Consider the following 23,044-nt stretch of genomic DNA (forward strand, 5'->3'; position numbering starts at 1 on the left):
ATACCTGATCCTATGTGGGTCACCACACACTTGAAAGGGCTTTCAGGCATCTTGATCTTGTCATCCCTAGTTATCAGAGGCTGTGCTCAGCCTCACATGGGGACTGAGGCCCAACAAAGGAATCTTTGTCTCTCCCCAGTCCTTACCCCAGAGGGACAGGGCCACAGGCCAGGAATCCAGGTGACTTGGGGGCAAACTTCTGCTTCTCAGAGGGAGAGAGGATAAAGATGCAAAATGACAAAGGTGGAACTGGTAAAGAACTCACTTGGATAGTGAGCTGCTTTGTCATATGTGAGCCCCTGGTTCAAGGCTGGCCCCTACTGTACTGCACTGAAGGAAGCTATGGTTTCTTTCTTCCTATCTACCTACCTACCTACCTATCTATCTATCTGAAAAAAGTTACACCAGAGTAGTGAAACCCTGGAAAAGAACTAAAAAGATTTTAGTAAAATGAAAGTAATGGCAAAGGTGACACACCAAAAGAATGGAAAGAAGCTTCTTAAGAGAGGATGCCCATGGCAGCTCACACACTGCCTGAGTCTCAGCCAATGAAACACAGTGTCTTCGGCTCCATTACTCTTTCTCTTCTGGTCCTCCAGGTCCTACCCAGGTCACCAGCCTGTTTCCTGCTGCTGGGGTGGGGACGGTTGGCCCTTTGTCCCTGGGGTGGACTGGTAACAGGCCTTGCTCTGGAAGACCTCTCACCTTCCAAGCCTCAAAACACATGTTGGCTGAAGTGGGGGGCGAGTACCTGATACTGGGTACAGTGGGGGATCTGAGTCCCCGGCCACTAAGAACTCACACAGCCTTTGTTTTTCAGGAACCTGGGCAAGTCGGGCCTGCGGGTCTCCTGCCTGGGGCTTGGTGAGTGTGGGTCCCCCCAACCCCAACAGGGGCTGTGAGAGGACTGGGTTACAGTATCAGAGGCCACCCCTGGGGGTGTGGAAGGAGTGCATCCAGAGCAGAGCATGGGGATACTCTGTTGCCATAGCAATCAGGAGCAGACCTAGCAGAGGAATCGAGACTGGGATGTAGCACTTGGGGGTGAGGAGCAAGTACCAGAGGTTCTTTACATACACAGCCCCCACCCCTTTGCACACACACACACACACACACACACACACACACACACACACACACATAGAACCAGAAGATCAGACAAGCACCCCAACATATGACCACCTTAGGGAATATCTCTTTGCTCATATGACAGTCTCCTAGGAAGGGCAGTCAGATTGTGCCCTTTCTCCCTCTTTCTGCCAGATGAGTTCTGCTCCCAACCACACTGCCTTTCCTCCTCCATGATACATACTGCATGCACACACTCATGACCCAGGACATGTCCCTTGGCCCCTTCTCTTCAACATACCCTGAAGTAGTACCCCCCAAAGAGCATCTCAGAACCCAGAAGCCAGCTGCCAACACCAAGCACCACAGAAGGGAGACCTCAAGCCCTTAATGTGGTGGCACCCAGAAAGGAGGACTAGCCCTGAAGGCTATGTGTTTACACATGTCAAGGACACACCAAAGCGCACAGCATAGTGGGAGCCGGGGACAGGGTTAGCTATAGCTGCCTCCCCACTTTCTCTGGGCCCTGCAGTCTGAAATCTGAGCTCCTGAAGAGAGTCTGGCTCCCTTCAGAGGTCCTCTGACTTGAGCCTGTGTGTCTTCTTCCAGGAACGTGGGTGACCTTCGGAGGCCAGATCACCGATGAGGTAAGAAGTGCTGTCCATGGGAGTTGGGCGGTAGCACAGCGGGTTAAGTGCAGGTGGCACGAAGCACAAGGATGGGCCTAAGGATCCCGGTTCGAGCCCCCGATCCCCACCTATAGGGGAGTCGCTTCACAAGTGGTGAAGCAGGTCTGCAGGTGTCTTTCTCTCCCCCTCTGTCTTCCCCTCCTGTCTCCATTTCTCTCTGTCCTATCCAACAACAATGACATCAATAACAACAACAACAATAAAACAAGGGCAACAAAAGGGAATAAATAAATATTTTTTTTAAAAAAAGTGCTGTTCATACCCAGGCACCTGGTAAAAGTCTACTGCGTGTACCTTCGAGCCTTCCTCAAGGCAGCTGCCACTGCTCCCCTCCTCTTGTACCCTTAGGGAGCCCTGGCAGTGGTGAAAACATGCCATATCTAGCACCAATACTCAGCAGCTGGGTCCATGGGGCTTCAGAATGTACCTTAAAGTCACAGAAACTGGGACCGAGGATATAGCTCATTGCCAGGGCAGAGCTCATGCTTTGTGTATATGTCTCTGGATTCAATCCCCAGCACCAAAAATAAAAAACTGAAAAGGTCCCCATCTATAGGGGGAAAGCTTCACAAGTGGTGAAGCAATACTACAGATATCTCTCTCTCCTTCTCTATCCACCCTTTCCCTCTCCATTTCTCTGTTTCAATCAAATAAATAAATAAAATATAATTTAAAAAATAAAAACGGGGGAGTGAGGCTGTAGCACAGTGGATTAAGCGCAGGTGGCACAAAGCACAAGGACCAGCATAAGGAAGGATCCCAGTTCCAGCCTCCGGCTCCCCACCTGCAGGGGAGTTGCTTCACAAGCAGTGAAGCAGGTCTGCAGGTTTCTATCTTTCTCTCCCCCTCTTGTCTTCCCTCCTCTTTCCATTTCTCTCTGTCCAACAACAACGACATCAATAACAACAATAACAACTACAACAATAAAACAAGAGCAACAAGAGGGAATAAATAAATATTTAAAAAATAAAAAAAAGACACAGCCCAAAGGCTGCTACCTATGAAATAGGAAGTAGGCCCAGTCCAGACATCAGATTTGCTACTACCATGATCTTGGTCTCTGTAAGTCTCCAGAACTATGAAAAAACAAATAGATAAATAAATAAATAAATAAATTTAACAGAAAAGGTCCCAGAAACTCATATTCCTCATCTGTGTGACACACCTGTTCTACAATTAGCCTGGAAAAATGCAGGGAAGGTTTTCTTTTTTTCCAGAGTATAAGGCCCAGTGTCGTTCTAAGCTGCTTCTGTAAATGAGCCCAGGTGAATCTGAAGAGGGCAGTTGGAATGCAGATTCTACACATTTTCCTGCAAACTAAAGACTTGGAGTGGGTTTGCATTTTACTAATCTCCCAGCTGTATATTCCCCGAAAGTGTCCTTAATTGGGTGCACAGCCATTATCAACTAGCTTGTTGGGGCTTCCTTCCTCACTATGGGACCCCTGCCTGTGTCACAAGTCTGTCCTGATAGGGACAAGGGGGAGTGGTTCCCTGGCCAGTGTGTACTTATTGTCAGTGACATTAGCTCAGAGTTCCAGACCTCTGCACCAGAAACTAATGAATGCCCTACTTAGCGTGGGAAAGGCTGCATTTAAAAATTACTAAGCACGTTTACCTGAGACCTTGTTAGCTGTGATTGCTGTTAGTTTTCAGAGGAAAAGGAAAATTTGTATCTTTGTTCCTTTCTTTTTTGTATGACTGTAGCTGATGATAGAATTTTCTGCCCTGGCTTTGAGGTTTGGGCCCCAAACTATCTTGGAATGAAGTTGGGAGTTTTCAAGGTGTGGAGAATTATTTTACCTTTGACCACCACCCCCCCCAAATTGATTCCAAGCACTTAGAAGAGAAGCCAGAGCCCCAGAGCCCACATGGATTGCTCTGAAGAAGTGATGTCTGATTCACCTTTTTCCCTTTCAGTGTGGTTACTGAAATAGTAAATGGAGGCCTTATGTAGCAGGGCATGACTTCCTTTCCAAATGGCACTAGCTACACTGCTATGGGAATGATTTAGAGACCAGGTCAGATAATGACTTCCTAGTTAGATGATTTTTTTTTTTCCAGCAGAACACTGCTCAGCTCTGGCTTGTCTTGGTACCTGTGATTAAACCCAGGACCTGGAGCCTCAGGCGTGGTTTTTGCATAACCAGTATTCTACCCCCTAGCCCTCAATTAGATGATTTCCATCAGCAGATCCTTTGCACTCAGCATTGATTGAGCCAGCAGCCCTGGCCAACTCCCACCTTCCCCGTGTTTTCATCAGGGAGATAGTGACATGGATGAAGATCCTAGAAGTCATTTCCAAATGACACAAATCTAAGAAGACAATGACTACATTAATAACAGGTTCAAGATTCTAAAAAGTCCCAGCAGGCAAAAAGAAAAAAAAGGAATGACAGAGTAAGCAGAAATTTTTATTTATTATTATTAAATACCAGTTACTGCCTCCCCAAAGTCAGTAAGTCCACTGTGAGGGGTCCACATCACCAGGTTCAGGTGAAAGATGGCTAAGTTTTATCATTGAACTGGCTGCCTGCTCAGACTGAGTCATTAGTGCCACAAGGAACTGAAGACCATTCAGGGATGCAGAAGGGCTTGTGTGCTGCCCAGTCCCAGAGAGGCCTTGGGCTGCCACATATTCCAGATGGGTGGCCCATCTGGAGCTGTGCTCCTGGCTAAGCCCATACCCAGAGGGATGCATGTGGCCTGCCAAGGAATCCAGAAACAGTATCCTATTTGGGGAGCTAGCTCCTGTGTGCAAAACAGTGTCCAGATGCTGAAATGAAATGCAGAAATGAAAATCTGATGCTGAGATGCAGAAATGAAAATCTGGGACATTCACTATGGCAAAGGGGCATTTTGTTCTGTAGCAGTATGCCACAAATATCATCAGAAGAGACCAGAGGACCAAAACTAGCCCCCCAGCCTATTTTTTCTTTTATGCTGAGTATATAAAGATTATTAAATATATAAAACTTAAAACTGTCATTTAACCACTTCTTATTTTATTTTTTTAATTTATTTCTTTATTGGGGAATTAATGTTTTACATTCTACAGTAAGTACAATAGTTTGTACATGCATAACATTCCCCAGTTTCCCATTTAACAATACAACCCCCACTATGTCATTTATCATCCCTCATGGACCTGTATTCTCCCCACCCACCCACTCCCACCCCAGAGTCTTTTACTTTGGTGCAATATGCCAATTACATTTCAGGTTCTACTTGTGTTTTCGTTTCTGATCTTGTTTTTCAACTTTGGCCTAAGAGTGAGATCATCCCATATTCATCCTTCTGTTTCTGACTTATTTCACATAACATGATTTTTTTCAAGGTCCGTCCAAGATCGGCTGAAAACGGTGAAGTCACCATTTTTTACAGCTGAGTAGTATTCCATTGTGTATATAGACCACAACTTGCTCAGCCACTCATCTGTTGTTGGACACCTGCGTTGCTTCCAGGCTTTGGCTATTACAAATTGTGCTGCCAAGAACATATGTGTACACAGATCTTTTTGGATGGATGTGTTGGGTTCCTTTGGATATATCCCCAGGAGAGGAATTGCAGGGTCGTAGGGTAGGTCCATTTCTAGCCTTCTGAGAGTTCTCCAGACTGTTCTCCACAGAGGTTGGACCAATTTACATTCCCACCAGCAGTGCAGGAGGGTTCCTTTGACCCCACACCCTCTCCAGCATTTGCTGCTGTTACCTTTTCTGATGTATGACATTCTCACAGGAGTGAAGTGATATCTCATTGTTGTCTAGACTAGAGAAGTTTTCAGCTATTATGGCTTGGAAAATGCTTTCTTCCTCTCCTTCTCTTTCTTCCTCTGGTATGCCAATAATGCGTATATTGTTTCTTTTGAAGTCATCCCATAGGACTCTGTTGTTGTTTTCAGCATCTATTAATCTCTTTTTGAAACTTCTTACTTCTTTTTTAGTTGTCTCTAATTCATCCTCAATCTTGCTAATTCTGTCTTCAGCCTCATTGATTCTATTCTCTCTGCCCTCTACTGTTTTCTGGAGTTCATCTGTTTTGTTGCCCTGTTCTGATACTGTTTTAGCTTGTTCAGCTAGTTGTGTTCTTAGCTCAGCGATTTCAGCTTTCAGCTCTCTAATAACCATGAGATAATTAGTATTTTCTTCCATAGTCTCATTTGTTGTTCCTGTATTTCTGATACAATTTTTTCTAATTCTTTACTCACTCCTGTTATTATTTCCTTAGCTAATGTTTGGATGTTGAACTCGTTATTTTTTGCTTCACCCTCTGGAGGACTTTTAGCTGGACTCTTGTCCTGGTTCGATTCTCCAATATTTCTTCTTGTTGTTTTAACCATTTTATATATTATGTTATGAGTTCCCTTTATCAGTACTTTTCAAATTACTGATCGCTATTGCCTGGATTGACTTGTGTTTAAGTAAGTTAATTAAAGGGTTCACAGTGGTGGAAGTTAACAGTTGTTTCAATAGTATTTTAATCCCTGAGTTGGAGCTCAGTTGTGTAAAAGCCTCTTTTTTTTTTCTTCCCTGTAGGCTATGGGAGCCTGAGGGCTTTTAAACTATCAATAGGCTTCTTAGCTTAATCACTGACTCCTGACCAAGAGATAAAGCAGGGTGTGGCAGAGATAATCCAGTGGTTATGCAAAGAGACTTTCACAGCCCCTCAGCTATGCCACTGAGGTATAGGTCTTCTCCTGAGTTTCCTGGTTAGAACTCTGTCCCCTGGTGTCTCTCCCTGTCGCTGCTCCAGATTCTGAGGGTAGTAGCAATGGAGACTCAGAGTTGCACTTGGTGAGTCTCTGGGGAGTCCTCTCCTCCCTTCAACTGTCCCCTTGTTGGTGGAGCAGACTGGAGGTGGTGTCTCAACTGATAAACTGCTGGACTGTTAGCAGTCACTTAATCTCTCCTTAGGCTCCTCTCTCCTCTCTGTCACCAGCCACACGTGTTTGTACTCACCGGTGATTTAGTGGGTTCCTGTGGTCATTCTAGTCCTGTCTTGTTTCAGTCCCGGGTGGTCTCCTTTGGTATTCCTAGTTGATCCAGGAGAGGAGAGGAGAGGAGAGGAGAGGAGAGGAGAGGAGAGGAGAGGAGAGGAGAGGAGAGGAGAGGAGAGGAGAGGAGAGGAGAGGAGAGGAGAGGAGAGGAGAGAAAGCGATCTGCTGCTGCTCGTAGCTCCCTAACCACTTTTTATTATGGTTAAAATAGAACATAAAATAGAGCTGGGGAGATAGCATAATGGTTATACAAAATGACATTCATACCTGAGGCATCAAAAAAACCCAGGTTCAATTCCCAGAACTACCATAAAGCAGAGCTGAGCAATGCTCTGGTAAGAAATAAAATCAAAATTAAAATAAATTAATAATAATAATCACATTAAATGGACCATTTTATTCTACTTTACTGTAGATGTTTTATTTTCCTAATAAAAAAGAGAGAGAGAGAGGGAAAGGGAACCAGAAAAAGAGAGGAAAAAAGGAAATAGGGAAAAGGAGACCAGAAAAATCACTTGTCATATGTCCCAGGGATTGAACTAACCACCTCATGTTTGAAAAGTCCTATACTTTTTCCACTGTACCACTTTCCAAGCCATATTTTATTTTATTTTTATATGAAAGAGATCAAAGTGTAGCTTAATCATATGTGGTGCCCAAGGAGTAGACTCCACTGCTGAACCACCAATGATAAACTTTTAAGTGTACAATTCAGTGGCACTAAGTACATTCACTTTACATTCATCATTGTCTCCAAATTGTTTCATTCCTGGACTTTGAAAGGTGTGGCTATGGAATAGGAGCTGTTTCAAATCACTCCCCCAAACTTAAACTCTATTCCCATTAAGCAATTACTCTCCTGTCCCTGGTAACCTCTCATCTACTTTCCGTTTTTATGAATCCCACAGCCAATTTTTATAAAGAAAGTTTTTAAAATCACCTTACCGATGAGGAATAATAACGGCTTATAAGACAAGTTGTCTCATCAGTACAGTTCTGTTTGTTTTTTAACCAGTGCACTGCTTAACTCTGGCCCATGGTAGAGCCAGAGATTAAACTTGGAACCTCAGAGCCCTTAGCATGAAAGTCTTTTTGCATAACTATTATGCTGTCACCCTGGCCCAAGCTCAGTTTCTCAATCTCCCTGGAGTAGGTGTCTACACATCATTCCCACCAAGGACATCTTGCTCCACTATTGCATATTGGGTTCCCAAGGTCCTCTCAGCCCCCTTTCACTTTGCCCCTTGATGGTCCATTCTTCCTTCTCCTTCTCTTCCTCTTCCTCCTTCTGGTTTATCTCACTTAACATGAGTCCTTCATGTTCTATCCAAGATGCAACACAAGAGAAGATTTCATCTTAAAGATGAGTAGTATTTCATTGTGTGTTTGTCCTGCAACCTTTTTTTTCCACCAAGGTTATCTCTGGAGTTCAGTGCATGTACAGCAGATCCATCATTCCCAATGGCCATTTTTTCCTTTTTTCTATTTTTCATAGAGTTAAGAAACAGAGAGAGACAGAGAGAAGGAGAGATACCTGCAGTACTACTCCACCACTCGTGGAGCTTCCCCTTGCAGGTAGGGGCCAGGGGCTTGAACCCAGGTCCTCTTGCCTGGTAATATGAGTGCTGTACTGGGTAAACCACCACCCAGCCTCTCATACCACGACTTTCTTAACCACTTACCTATCATTGGGTATTTGCATTTTTTTAGACTTGTACTGTTACAAATAGTGCTGCTATGAACAGAGGTATACATAAGTAAATAATTTTTATTTTTTTAAGTTAGGAGTATAGGGCTGAGTCACTGCCACAGAGACCAACTGACCCACTAACTCTCTGACCCATAACAGAAAATTTTTCTACCATCCTGTAGGGCAGCAGTGGATATCTGCAGGTATCTGCAGGACTGTTGTCCCAGAGAAAGCCTTGTGGGCTGGAGAGCATGGCTCTGAGCCCACAGAGGAAGCAGACAGTGTTACTAAGTCTGAGATCAGGTCATAGTCAGGTTTCAGTGTCTAGTTCAGAGTTCTTCCTGTGACCTAAGTAAGATAGAAAGTCCCCTCCTGGGCATGTGCTTCAAGCAACCTGGGCAATACCATTTAGTGAGAATCTCATGGCTGAAAACTCTGTGTTTATTATCACACTTTGTCACAATCAAGCTTCTGCCTTCTGCCGTGGCGGTGGATGTCATTCCCTATTCAAGGAAGTGGGGCTACATGATGAAGCTGGCATCTAGGCCATGCCTGTAGAGTCAGAGGAGATATTCCATGCAGGTCTTGCCTGGGAACATGCAGCTATTTTCAGGTCCGGCCAGTGTCACCATACTGGGCAGGATGGATTTTGGTCCCAAAGGAAAGTAGCCTATGTGATTCTTGAGTCTTCTTCCTCCTTGCCTAGGATTAACATTAGAAATAGTCAGAGTCACCATAGAGAAACTCCATTTTCTAAAATGGCATGCAGAGTGGAAGTCTTTAGTTGTGTTTCTTTCTTTGTTTGCTTTTAAATGGGATGTCAGGAAATGAACCCAAGGTTTCCCATATGCACAATACCACTGAGTGGCTTCCCTGGTCCATTTTTAGTCTCTATTTTTTAGAAACAGAGATAAAGGGAGAAACACTGAAGCACTGCCATCATTCCCAGAGCTCCCTGTTGGGTGTCCATGGTGTTCTCCTTTGAGACTGGGAATGGGACCCCATGCCTGATATCTGATAAGGCAGGAACTCTACCCACTGAGCCATTTCCTGGACCCAGAAAGAAAATCATGTTTTGAAGAATGATATTGGAACAGGCCTACCCCAGAAGAGCACAGAAGAAACACAGCCATTCAGATATAATTGTTAGAGGTGTGGCTTTGTAGGGAAAAGGCATTTATTTACATAGGACAAACCTGTAGAGAGAAAAGCTCCAGAATCATTAACAATTACAAAAACAAGACTACATAGTACTGAGAATTCTTTCTTTTCTTTCTTCCTTTTTTTAAATTAGTTTCTCTGTTTATGAGAAAGAAGAGAAGAAAAAGGAACTCAGGCATCACTCTGGCACATGTGATGTCAGCAATAACTCGGGATCTCAGGTTGGAGATTCCAGTATTTTAGCCACTGTGCCAACTCTCAGGTCACAGCCCTAAGAATTCTGATTCCCTCCTTCCCTTGCACATCTGGAATTATCCATGTGCCTGCTGGGTTGACCAGGATAATATTCTTATCTGTCTGTCTGCTAAGGGGTGTGAAGCTGGAGTTCTTCTGTGACAGCATTCTCATCCCCTGCTTGATGAGCCCTAGAGACCTGGCTGATGATGATAGGGACCTGGCTTCTCCTATTCACAAAGCCCTGCTATGTGTCAGGGCCTGGCCTCCAGCACTCTCTTTCTAGAAGGAGGAAAGAAAGGAAGGCTAGCTTCTCCCTAAGGTGAAATGTACTGTGGATGGAAAGTGTGTAGGTTTCCTGCAAGCCACTGTACCACCAACCGCCTGCTGCCTACCTGTAAAATAAGAGTAGTTTATGCTCTCACAGTTTCAGAAGCCAGAAGTCCAAAATCAGTGTCACTGAGCCAAATCAAGGTGTCAGCAGGGTCACACTCCTTCCAGAGGGTCTTTGGGAGGACACTTCCTGCCTCTTCTAGCTCCCCGAACCTGCCAGTGATCCTCAGCTGGTGGACAGTCACTGTGTCCTCTGCCTGCTTAGTCATAGGGCCCTTTCCTCCTGCCTGGTCAAGTGTCCCTTCACCTCCCTCTTAGAAGGACTTATGTAGTGTCCATTTAGCTAATCCAGCATAACCTCCCCATTTTGAGGGAGTTTAATTAAAACTAAGGGTAGTTTAATCATCTCTATAACAACCTTTTCTCCACCAAAAGTGATATTCAGATTCTGGTAGTCTGGTGTCTTTGGGAAGTCATTATTTATTTGATCACAGAAAGCAAAAAAGTAGAGAAAGAGGGACTGGATCCCAGGTGCCTGTTTTATATGGAACAACCTCTAGGAGGAGGTAGAAATGAGAAATGGGGGTCAGATGCTGGTGCACATAGTAGAGCTTACATGTTACCATGTGCAGAGACCCAGGTTCAAGGGTGCCCCCACCTGCAGGAGGGAAGCATCACAAACAGTGTTGGTGTCTTTCTCTCTCCCTTTCTATCTCCCCCCTTCCCTATTGATTTCTCTCTTTCTATCCAATCAGAAAATAAAATAATTTTTAAGTTAAAAAAAAGTGAGGAATTGAGCCACATAGTGGTCTGAAGAAAGAGCCCCCAAACCCTGGGGACAGGAACATGTGCTTGGCTTCCTTAGGGCTAAAGGAGGTGGGTGGGGGTGGGGGAAGAAATGGTGTCAAGAGATGGAAGCTTTGCCTGTGACCATCCATAGCATAGAAGCATCTGGTGCACTGTAGTATAAAGAAAATTTGCTCTGAGCACAAGGCAGACAGTGGAGCAGGCTGTCCTCTTCCTCTTCCGCACATACCAGCCTCACTGCTCACTCTGCCCCCCTCCCACCCATCACCCCCTGCCTGGCAGTCAAAAACCTGCCCTGTTGGTATGCATGAGACCCCTTCTGTTTCATTGGTTTAATACCCCCTGCTTAACACTGTATTCTATTTACATAACCACTGTATTCTATTTACATAACCACTGTATTCTATTTACATAACCACTGCAGGGCATTGGTTCAATCCCCACTGGTTCATGATATGTTTTTGCCCCGCCCCCTCTCCTTGTCACACTCTGATTTTCACCAGTCACTTTTCTCTCCACCCTCTCTATGTCACATCCTGTTTCCACCCTACTTGGCAAGTATATATAAAAACAGCATTGTGAGTTTTAGGGTACTTTAGTTAGTTTAGCTTAGCTCGGCTTAGATTGCGCTGTGTCCTGCATGAATAAAGAGATACTGCGTACAACCCAGCCATGAGTCCCGGGTCGTCTGTTACCCCCCCCCCCTCACCCCGTGAAGCCAGCCCGTAGAAAACAGCACTGCCCTGCAAATGTTGCAGCCTGAAGGAACCCTGAGGACACTGTGAGAAGGGAAATAAGCAAGCAGTCACAGAAGGGTGGATACTTAGGGGGCTTTACTCATGTGAGAGACACGGAGTAGTGAACACTGTAGAGACAGAAGGTCCAAAACGCAGACTCCAGAGCAGGGCAGTGTGAGGAGTTAATGTCTAATGAGCAGAGTTTCAGTTTGAGAAGATGACAATGCTTTAGAGATAGAAGGTGGTGATGGTTGCATTAACACTGCAAATGAATTTAATGCCACTGTACTGTACACTGACACTCAGCTAAAAGAGCAAGTTATATGTTTATTTTGCCACAGTTTATTGGAGCTGGGGCCAGCACATGTCTATCACTTAGATAGTTAGAAATAGACATAGAGATACTGCAGCACCATAGCACCTCCCACATGGTACTGGAGCTAGAACCTGGGCCATGAATATGGCAAAGCATGCACCCTACTTGACACCTACCTTTCGGGCCCTGCTGTAATTTTTATTAATTTAGTTTTAAAAATTATTATTTGCCAGGGCTTATATCTGAATGATCCACTGCTCCTGGCATTCTCTCCTTTCCTTTTTTTCTTTCTTTTTTTTTTTTTTGATAGAAGGAGAGGGGCCAGGTGGTAGTTCACTATGTATAGTGCACATATTGTCATATGCATGACCCAGGTTTGACCCCAGTTCCTAAGAGGGAGCTTCATGAGTGGTGGAACAGTGCTACAGTATCTCTCTTCTCTCTCCCTCTGTCTCCTTCTCTCTCCCTCTCTATTTCTCTGTCTCTATCAGGAAAGAAAGGAAGGGCGGCCGGGCAGTAGAGAAACGAGTTAAGCACACATGGCATGAAGCGCAAGGACCAGTGTAAGGATCCCTGTTCGAGCCTCACCTCCTCACCTGCAGGGGGGTCGATTCACAAGTGGTGATGCAGGTCTGCAGCTGTCTGTCTTTCTCTCCCCCTCTCTGTCTTCCCTTCCTCTCTCGATTTCTCTCTATCCTATTCAACAATAAGGACAGCAATAACAACAGTGATAAACAGCAAGGGCAACAAAAGGAAAAAAATTGCCTCCAGGAGCAGTGGATTTGTAGTGCAGGCACCAAACCCCAGCAATAACCCTGGAGGGGAAAAAAAAAAAAAAAAAGGAAGGGAGGGAGGACCACCAGGAATGGTGGAGTTGTCTTGCAGGTACCAAGCCCCAGGGATAACCCTGATTAAATTTTTTTATTTTTATATATTTAATATATATGTTATATACAACATATATATGGGGAGGAAGAGAGGGAGAGACAGAAACAGGAAAAGGAGAAACAACACATAGTGCTTCTGTGTGGTCATGGGGGCTTCAAACCAGAGTGTTTGTACATGTGTGTACTGGGCAGAGCTCTGTCCCAGCCCCCTTCACAGTCGTAAACCGCTAAAAATAACTTTTTAATGAGTGAAGAAAATCTCCGTGAACTTTTCTGAATTGATTTTTCAGGATGTTTTATTGTAGGTGAAAAAAAATGCAGAATACCCACAGTATGAACCATTCGTGTAATAAAGATGGGGGGTACCTGAAAATACATGGGAGTCCAGAATATGAAAATAAAGCTCTGGCCCTGAGTCACTTCTGCTCTAAAAACCCTCTACAGGAAACAGCATACACCCCAAAATTGTTAGGGTCTGGTACATGGTATCTCCTGGGTAGAGCTCTGGAGGCATTCAGTGGCATCCCAAAAAAGCTGGGGTGAAGACAAGGACAGTGAATATACCTTGGGGCATTGAGCCAGATGAGTCTAGGAGAAAGAGGAGGAGGAAGAGACTGGGAGCACTCTGTGGGGAGGGAGGATGGATACAATTGGCGCAATTATCCTAGAGCTGTTGGGGGTGGTGGGGTAGCAGCCTTGCAATGGAACAGAAGCTCTCCCACCAGTGAACTTTCTGATTCAAACGACAGTAGGGGACTAGTGAAGATGACTTTAATTATGCTGGGTTAGCTTTAACTAGTAGGAGTTAATTCTGGCTTACTAGGTATTGGAAATCTCTGGGTTTCCTTGCACCATCTGAAAATCAGATGTTACCGTCTACCCACCCTTTCCCCCCCCAAAAAAAAAAATCCCAGATTTCTGTCTTCTTTTTAAAAATCAAGGGTTCTGTTAGCATAGGAGGTAGTAATTGAGCATGGACACCCCCACCAAGGGTCCCCCAGCCTCACTCTGCAGCAGCCTGCCTGGTGGGACTTTGCAGTCTGATGTGTGGAGAAGCTCCAGGAAGCTGCATTTGGCTGGTTTTCTGTCCTTCTGTTTTTGTGGCATTTAATAATGTTTAGACCTCCTTGAACTAGTTGGGAAGGAATGCTTTGAGCTCTGAGGAAGTAAGGGAGAGGTTTGCATCTCAAAATGATCCCCCCACACACACTGTGTTCAGAGTTCAGGGGGACCTCTCCTGCCTCTTAGGGGACTATCGGGCTTACAAGGAAGCTTTCCCCATCTCCTTGGCCCTTGTCCCCACTACTCATTAGCTGATAGAACACAGAAGTTAGCCTTTCAGCAGCCCTCAGGCAGAATCTTGTGGCAACTACCACCCCCACCTCACCACCACACACCCTTCCCAGCCCCTGACTTCCCACTGAGAGTATGTGGCATCAGAGAAACATGGGTTGAGGCCAGAGTACTGACAGAGGATGTTGATCTCCATCTGCAAGCAGTAATCATACCAACCTCACGAGGTTTCTGGGAAAAACTCAGTGTCACAGGGCTCTGACATCGCAGCCGTGGACTTTAGTTTTTGTTGTTGTTGTTTTTTTAATATTTATATATTCCCTTTTGTTGCCATTGTTTTATTGTTGTAGTTATTATTGCTGTTGTTACTGATGTCGTTGTTGTTGGATAGAACAGAGAGAAATGGAGAGAGGAGAGGAAGACAGATGGGGAGAGAAAGAAAGACACCTGTAGGGAATTGGGCGGTAGCGCTGCGGATTAAGCACATGTGGTGCAAAGCGCAAGGACTGGTTAGGGTCCCGGTTCAAGCCCCTGGCTCCCCACCTGTAGGGGAGTTGCTTCACAAGCGGTGAAGCAGGTGTCTTTCTGTCTCTCTTCCTCTCTATCTCCCCCTTCTCTCTCAATTTCTCTCTGTCTCTATCCAATAACAACAACAACAAAATTTAATAAAAAAAAAAAAAGACACCTGCAGACCTGCTTCATGGCTTGTGAAGCAACTCCCCTGCAGGTGGGGAGCTGGACAGTTGAACTGGGATCCTTATGCTAGTCCTTGTGCTTTGTGCCATGTGCACTTAACCTGCTGTGCTACTGCCCAACTCCCGGACTTTAGGTTTTTGTTGTTATTAGTGATCCAATAATGGTTTACAAGATTATAAAGTTACGTGAGTCTTATTCCACATCACAGCCACCACCAAAGTTCTGTCCTCTACCCCCAGCAATGGTAACTACTACAGTTTTCACAGAGACAATTTGGCTACCTTTTTTTTTTCTTTTGCAAGTTCATGTGTTTTGATTCCCTAGATTCCACATTTGAGTGAAACCATCTGGTAGTTGTCTTTCAATCTTTCACCCCCTTTCTTACTTCACTAAGTATAATCACCTCAAGTTTCATCCTTTTTTGTCCCAAAGGACCCAATATCACCACCATCTTGATTTCCTCTTCTCCTCCTCCTTTCTCCTTTCTTCCTATTCTTCTCCTCCTCTTTCTTCCTCTTCCTCTTCCTTTTCTCCTCCCTCTCCTTCTCCTTCTCCTCCTTCTAATTCTCCTTCTCCTTCTTATTCTTTTTTATTGCCACAAGGGTTAACTGGGGCTTTTTATCAGCACAAGAATCCACTGCTCCTAGCAGCCTTTCTTCCTTTCTTTTTTCTTTCTTTCTTTCTCTCTTTCTTTCTTTCTTTTTTCTTTCTATTTTATTTGATAGGAAAAAGAGAAATTGAGAGTGGAGAGTGAAATAGGGAGGGTGAGCACGATTGACACCTGAGTACCTGCTTCACCATTGTGAAGCTTCCTCCCTGCAGGTGGGGAGCAGGATCTGAAACTCAGGTCCTTATACATGGTAATCTGTGTGCTTAACCAGGTGAGTCATCACCTGGCCCCCATCTTCTTTTTTAAATGCAAAGAGGTATTCCATGGTTTGTATGTCCTATAACTTTGAAACCGTGAATTTTTAAAAGCCCTCACTCTAGTGTGAGTGCTGCAGCACTTGCCTAGGGCTATGCTGGTTTCCCAGTACTTAAAACAAAATAGTTATTCTCTCATGGCTCTGGGGGTTAGAAGTCCCAAACCCAGTGTCACAGGGACATCTCCCCTCTGAAATCTCTAAAGGCAAATCTGTTGGAGCCTCTCTTTCAGCTTCTGCTGTTTTCTGGAAACCTTGGGGGTCCTTGGTGTTGTAGATGCATCACCGCAACCTCGCCCCTATGAGTCTGCTTCTCTTCCTAAGCACCCTCTGGTCCAGCGTGACTGTCTGTGCTCATTATTTCCCCAGAAGGTCATATTTTGAGAATCTAGGCACACATTTCTTTAGGGAGACACTCTTCACCCCAGTGTGACTGCTGGTGAACTGACAGAGAGGATCCTGCTCCAGGAAGTCCATAGTCTGTGGACTTTCACTTATTATTATTGTTGTTGTTATTTTTATTATCGTCATCATCAGTAAAAGATCCAGAGTATCACTCCGGCATTTGTTGGGGATGATGGACACTGAACTCAGGATCTCATGCTTTTCAATCTAAAGCTGTAGCCACTGCACCACTTCCCAAGCCAGTGTAGGCTATTTCTTCCTTTACTTGTCTTCATTGTTTTGTGGACCCCTTCCTGAGAGCCTCCTGTGTGTCTGTCCTGAGGCAAAAGAAATTCCTAGGAGACCTATACTGGCCACAAGACAAAGAGCACAGGCCCAGAACCTCCACATTGTGCTCCGGAACCTTGGGGCTCTCCTGCCTGGGGTGAGGATGGTGCTGCCACAATTGCTGGAGCAAACTCAGTTTTCTTGTTTCAGATGGCAGAGCAACTAATGACCTTGGCGTACGACAATGGCATCAACCTGTTCGACACAGCGGAAGTCTATGCGGCGGGCAAGTACGTGTCTTGCTCTCATGCTCTCCAGGGGCCCTCTTCCCTGGGTCCTAGTGGGACACCTAGTGGTCCTACAGTCTCCTTCCAAGGAGGGGTCCCAAGTACCCCTCCCTCTCTGCCTTCTCTTCTAAACTCTAAATGACTTTTGGGGCAGGGGTGTTGTTTTCATAGGGTGAGAATTACAGAACCTTGGACAGTGGCCACTTGCTAAGCGCTCCCTGCATCTAAGCATCCACATGACCACTAGCCCTCTGGTGCCAAAGATGCTGTGTGAGAATGAGGACTTAGTCATTGTCCTGGGCTCTCCAGACATGCCTGTGACCTAAGGCCCACGTCCTAATGGTACAATTAGAGTGGCAGGAAAGCCAGGGCCTCTGGAGCAGAGAGTGGGGGGCTCTGGCAGTCCAGAGCTGCAGGAGACATTGCCCATCTTGGCAGTGAACTTTCTTACTCAATTATGGAAAAGCCCTCTTAAGCCAAGGCTGCTGGCTTCAGTTTTAAAGATTGACTGTAATCAAATCATCTACTCTCCTGCATAGGGTTTCCAAAAGTCAGCTTTTGTTTGTGAAATCATTTGTTGGCTCTTTGCTCAGCCTCCTTCTGGGCCCCTCCTGCCTGGGATGAGCCAAGTTCCCATCAACTGGCAAAAGCCTGGCCCACTGGACACTATGACCAGGAGGGACACCACCTGGCCCCACAGCCCAGTGTTCTTTCCTAGGGTTGTTTTTTTTTTTTTTTTTGAGAGCAAGAGAGAGGGAGAGGGATAGACACCTGCAGATCTGCTTTACCACATGTGAACCGGAGAAGGGGCTTGAACCCATGTCCTTGTGCTTGGTAATAATTGCACTTAAAAGGTCCACTGCCCAGCCCCTCTCCCCCCCCCCAGGGTTCTTACCTATAACCACTGGGTGCAGTACATTGAAAGTTGGGGAGCCCGGCTGGACCTCTGCTCAAGTCCTCATCCAGCTAGCTCTGTGAAGATGACCGCCTTGGGAACCCCTCCACTGGAACCCACGAATCTCCTCCAGAGCTCGCCAGCAGCCTTTCCTGATGCTTTGTGCCCTTCCTCACCCCCTCATAGATGGCAGCTGCTTCCCATCCAAGTGAAAGGCTTTCCAGATGGATGAGTGAAGTCAGCAGGCAGAGATAGAAAAGCCCAGTGCAGATGCCAAGCCTCAAGGTGTCCCCGGCATGTTCCCTGGCTCTGCACCTGCTTTGGTTTTGCTGCCCATCAGAGTAGGCAGCAGGCAGTCCTGTTCAGCCTCCTCAGCTCCTGATGGCCCAGCCCTGTGTGCAGGCAGACCTGGAACCTCCATTCCCTGCAGCCACGCTCTTTATCACTGTCCTTTTATCCCCCTGATTAACTGGACACCCAGGGGTGACATGCTGGGGCAAGCATGTTGTGCCCTGTGCAGCCTCAGGCCTGTTGAGAAGCCCCTAAATCAGAAGCTGAGGACTCAGAGAACAGCTTTCCCTGGGATGCTGTTGCTCCCTGGATCCCACTGCCCTCATCCTGTACCCTCTACTCCTCTACTGACCTATGTGACCCCTTCCAATCCAGCCCAGAGCTAAAGCTGCCCACTTACTACCCAATCAATATCTTGGTGCCAGCATTAGCCCCTCTCTATCTACACACACACAGGATCCACTCACTGTATGCCAAGGGCAGGCAGGGAGAAGCTGGTCTGGGTAAAAGGGAATTCCAGGAAGCTCCAGCAGGTGGTCGGTACTGTCTCTCTTTATAACTTAGTACCAAGCACATAGCCTGCTGAGCAACCCCCACCCCCCACCCCCACTTCTCATGCTGAAACTAATTTGGGTGCTTCCCAGATTTCTGTGCCCCTTCCCTCCCCCAGTATCAGTCTTTCCAGATACATGGGCACAGGAGTTCATGGCTATGAGGAACAGGTTTGGGGTTGGCTCACTATCTACACTTCCTGTGACCCCAGGGCCACAGATTGCTTTTCTCTCTCTTCCTCTTTCCCTGGTCCTTTGTCCCACAAATGAGCAAGCAGGAAATAAAGGACAGAGCACAGGCTGGGTGAATTTCTGTGCATCTTGACCATAAATGAGGAATGCTGAGAAGAGGAGGCTAAACAGCTTGCAAATTAGGGACCATTATTTCTGAGTGGATGACTCAGGCACTTTGATAATTGGATGGAGCGCTGGGTTTTGGCTCTTTCTCCGTCTGTTGTTTTTGTTAGGGAACATTTTGCTGCAAGCAGAAAGTTCTTAGAAGTCAATCCAGCTCAGCAATGCCAAGCAGCACTGGAAGAGCCCTCCTGTGACCCCAGCTGGCCTGAGGTTGGTGTAGGATCTGGAGAGATGCCAAGCAGAATGGACAGCACAATGTCTTGCCTCTGTGTTTTCTGAAAGTGAGAAAGATAGGTGTACACACACACACACACACACACACACACACACACACACACCTAGGAATTCAGCCTCCTGCATGCATGTTGTTTATCTCCAAATACAGAGGCTGCACTTGATGAATAGCTTAAAAAATGTACTTGCTGAGACTAGGTGCACCCGGTTGAATACACGTGTTAGCCTGCACAAGGATGGCTGCCAGGAGCAATGGATTTGTTGTGCAGGCACTGAGCCCCAGCAATAAGTATAGTGGCAAAAATAAAATAAAATAAAATAAAATAAAATAAAATAAAATAAAATAAAATAAAATAAAATAAAAAACAAAGTACTTGTCTGGCCAGGGAGGTGGCAAAGTGGTGGTATGGAAGTCCTGAGCTGAAGCTCTACCACCACATATTCCAGTGGTTCCCTCCCCTGCTTCTCACTGATATAGATTTTTAATATTTTATTTATTTATTTAGATAGAGATAAAGAGACACCTACAGCACTGCTTCACTGTTCAAGAAGCTTTTCCCCTGTAAATGGGGACTGAGGGCTTGAATCTGGGTCCTTGCACATTGTAACATGTATGCTCAACCAGGTACCACCACCTGACCCCTAGAGCTTGTGTGTGTGTGTGTGTATGTGTGTGTGCGCGCGCGCGCACACACACATGCACGCACACGCACTTGCTTGTTAGCCATGGAGATTTTTCAGTGACTAGAACACCAGATTTGCAGATATATTAAGTGTACAAGTACAAGGACCTGGGTTCAAGCCTTCACTCCCCACCTGCAGGGGGGATGCTTCATGAGTGATAAAGCAGGTATGCATGTGGCTATCTTTCTATCTCTCCCTTCTCTCTTACTCAGTTTCTCTTTGTCCTATCCAATACAATAGAAAGGATAAAATGGCTGCTGGGAGCAATGGATTCATGTGCAGTGATAACCCTGGTGGCAGTAAAAAAAAAAAAAAAAAAAAAAAGGAGGAGGAGGAGGGCCTTAACCCTCTTCTTCTTCAGACATCTGCTGTGCTCAGGCCCACTCCACTGCTGGGAAACAGCAGGTCAATCTGGCTCACAGCCCCAGGCCATCCCTCCCTCTGGGGTGATCTGCCCAAGAGACTAGCCCACATTTACAGCCTGGCTCCCTGGCTCCATTGATATTTGCTCAGAGGGGACCCCAAGGGTCACTATCTCTTGGTGGCACAGGATCTGATGCTTCTCTCCAATTTAATGAAACCCTGTGTCTTTTTTGTAGGGCTGAAGTGGTTTTAGGAAACATCATCAAGAAGAAGGGATGGAGGTAACTACTCATCTCTCTTGGGGTCTGTTTTCCCCCAGGGTGCACATGGGACACAGAGTAGCAGAAAGGCATGAGAGGCAAATGTGCCTGGACCCTGAGGAGAGGGGGGGAAGACCTTGACTTGGGTCACGTGGCTAGTCCTTTCTCTCAACCAGCAGCACCCAGGGTGGGCCTTGTAAGCTTTTGTGCTACTTGCCTGCCTTCAAAGGTTTCAGAGTGCCAGAATTTTCTCCCAGAGAAGAGGCACAGCCAGAGTGGGGGCAACTTCATGCTCCTTCCTGGTAGAACACCCTTCACACTTGGGTGGCCACCCTGAGGAAGCTAAGGCACCAGACTGTGGGGAAGTGGGGAAGCTTTGGCTGTGGCCCCAAGTGAAGTCCAAATCCAAGGAGATATGCTTGAGAGGGATATGGGTGGAGGCAGAAGAGACAGAGTTGGGGGAGCCCAAGAGATACAGTGGCTCCACCCAGCCTGTGCCATCTTCCCAGGTATACAGAGGCCAGGGTTCTTGGGTGCAGCTCTGACTTGGGTAAGGGCAGACAGAGCAAGATGAAGACTTCCTGGGTGGCAGAAGAAAGGCACAGAGGAAGGAGGCAAAAGACCCATGTAGAGGAGCAGAGCAGGGCAGGGGTACAGGGGAGGGATGCAGAGTCCTTCCACCACAATCAGAATGGCACCCAACCCACCTTATCCCTGAGACTTGGCCGGTATGTCACTTCTCTGGAGCTGAGTTCCCCCACTTGTAACAGTGTCACTGTAGTACTTCTCTGGCAAGGCTGTCCTGGGGGTTAAACAGGCCCCCAGTCTATAAGCACACCAGAGGGTCACACTCTGCTGGGGTGTGGCAGCTCTTAGACCTTGATCTTCACTACCCCTCCACACTGTCTCCCCACCATGTGACCCTCCCACTAACTCCGCCACTGTGTCCCTGCAGGCTGGTACCTCAGGCAGGGGGAAAGCATAGTTCCCCACCTGTGAGCAGGTCAGACTGAATACATGCCTACACTTTGGGAGGTGGTGGGTAGCACAGCCTCCTCTAAAACAGCAGGCATACCTCCAGGCATCTTTATTTTCAGAAATAGTTATAAAGCTGGGCCAGTAAGTACCACTCAGAATACCTGCCCAGTAAATACCACTCAGAATCCTCCCATGAATGATTGACATTCCTACTCTGTTTACATCAAAGCGTTTCTTCCTAGCTCTAATTCATCCCCAAGTAACCCCCCCCACACACACACACACCCATCATCAAGTCCCCTGACTGTCCTAGGAGAGCACACAGGAACAGGCACATTTGGTTGTCAGACCTTGGGGGTGGGGAGGGGTGGAGGTGGGGAAGCTCTGTCTCCTGAACAGCCCCTCCACCTGGTTTGGAGGAAAACGCAGCCAGGAAGGCAGTGACTCTTGGGAAGAGTCATGGTCAAATGTGGCAGGAGACAGGCCCTAGTCACCCCTTCAGAATAGAGTCATAGGCATCACACTTGCCTTCTGCGGATTTAAAACTAGGAACCAAGGGGCCAGGTGGTGGCGCACTGGATAGTGCACATGTCACCCAGATATGAGCCCTCACTTCATGAGCAGTGAAGTAAGTCTGCAGGTGTCTCTCTTTCTCTCCCTCTTTCTCTCCCCCTCCTATCTCAATTTTTCTCCATCCTATCCAATAAAAGAGAGAAGAAGAGAAAAAAGAAAAAAATGGTCCCAAGAGCAACATACCAGGAGTGAGCCCCAGTGAAAACCCTGGTGGCAGAAAATAAAATAAAATAATGATGATGATTATCTTAAAAAAAAAACTGGGAGCTGACTCTCCTACCAATGCCCAGACTGCTTCCAGCACCCCAAGCCCACCCTTCCTCCCCCCTTTTTCTTCCCGGTCCTGACCCCAACCCTGCATCTCCCTCCTTGATGGGACCTCCAGGCTCCACCACAACCTGAAGTGACCCTAAACATAAATTTTCTGAGGTTACCCAACAGAAAGTCTGTGCTGCTCGATCCCTTACTTCCTTCTCAGCTTTGGCGTGCTCACTGCCACCCGCAGCCCCACAGAGCTCCTCTGTCAAATCCCCTTCCTCTGGCCTCTGAGAGTCTCTGTTCTCACCATTCCCTGACAAAATCCATAGGACAGGTGGCCTTGCTGGTCCCTCAGCCCTGCCCCCACTGTCACTGCTCATTACTTGCATGTTATTAGTTTCATGTACCATGAGGCTGTCTTCTGGTGCCATTGGAAGCCCCAAGGCACCTAGGCTCCACCCACCAAGATGGGATGATAGAGAAGCGCCCTGTTGTAGGCCCCAAGCTCCCTAAGAGGAAGGATTTCAGGACCCTTGTGTGAGAGCTGAAGTTATGCTGGTGGGAGACCCACTAGGGATCCGGTAACATCATCCTTCTTTTCCACCTGTAGGCGATCCAGCCTCGTCATCACCACCAAGATCTTCTGGGGAGGAAAGTAGGTACAATCCATATTGTCCATGACTTCTGATTCAGGAGGCTGGGGCAGGCAATTGTGAGGGGATAGAAGAGTGCATGGGGTCTGTCAGCCTCATCCAGGAGCTTTCTAGAGGACAGGAGCCAGGCAGGGGTGGTGGCCCTTGTGTAGCCAGCTG

The 23,044-nt window shown here is 46.6% G+C and overlaps 1 protein-coding gene across 10 annotated transcripts in view; it reads left to right on the plus strand.

Moving 5' to 3' along the window:
* The window catches only part of KCNAB2 (potassium voltage-gated channel subfamily A regulatory beta subunit 2), a 106,557-nt gene that overhangs the window by 68,525 nt on the left and 14,988 nt on the right, over positions 1–23,044 (plus strand). For 7 of the 10 annotated variants that reach the window (XM_007532764.3, XM_016192400.2, XM_060201333.1 and 4 more), the window contains 5 exons: positions 821–864; positions 1,678–1,715; positions 16,712–16,791; positions 20,400–20,444; positions 22,843–22,887. In XM_007532764.3, coding sequence (XP_007532826.1) covers positions 821–864; positions 1,678–1,715; positions 16,712–16,791; positions 20,400–20,444; positions 22,843–22,887 — 252 coding nt within the window. Of the gene's footprint in view, positions 1–820; positions 865–1,641; positions 1,716–16,711; positions 16,792–20,399; positions 20,445–22,842; positions 22,888–23,044 lie in introns of all 10 variants that reach the window. The other 3 variants (XM_060201338.1, XM_060201336.1, XM_060201339.1) reach the window with 2 other exon arrangements.

The sequence above is a fragment of the Erinaceus europaeus genome, chromosome 11 (assembly GCF_950295315.1).
Source record: "Erinaceus europaeus chromosome 11, mEriEur2.1, whole genome shotgun sequence".
Taxonomy (NCBI): Eukaryota; Metazoa; Chordata; class Mammalia; order Eulipotyphla; family Erinaceidae; genus Erinaceus; species Erinaceus europaeus.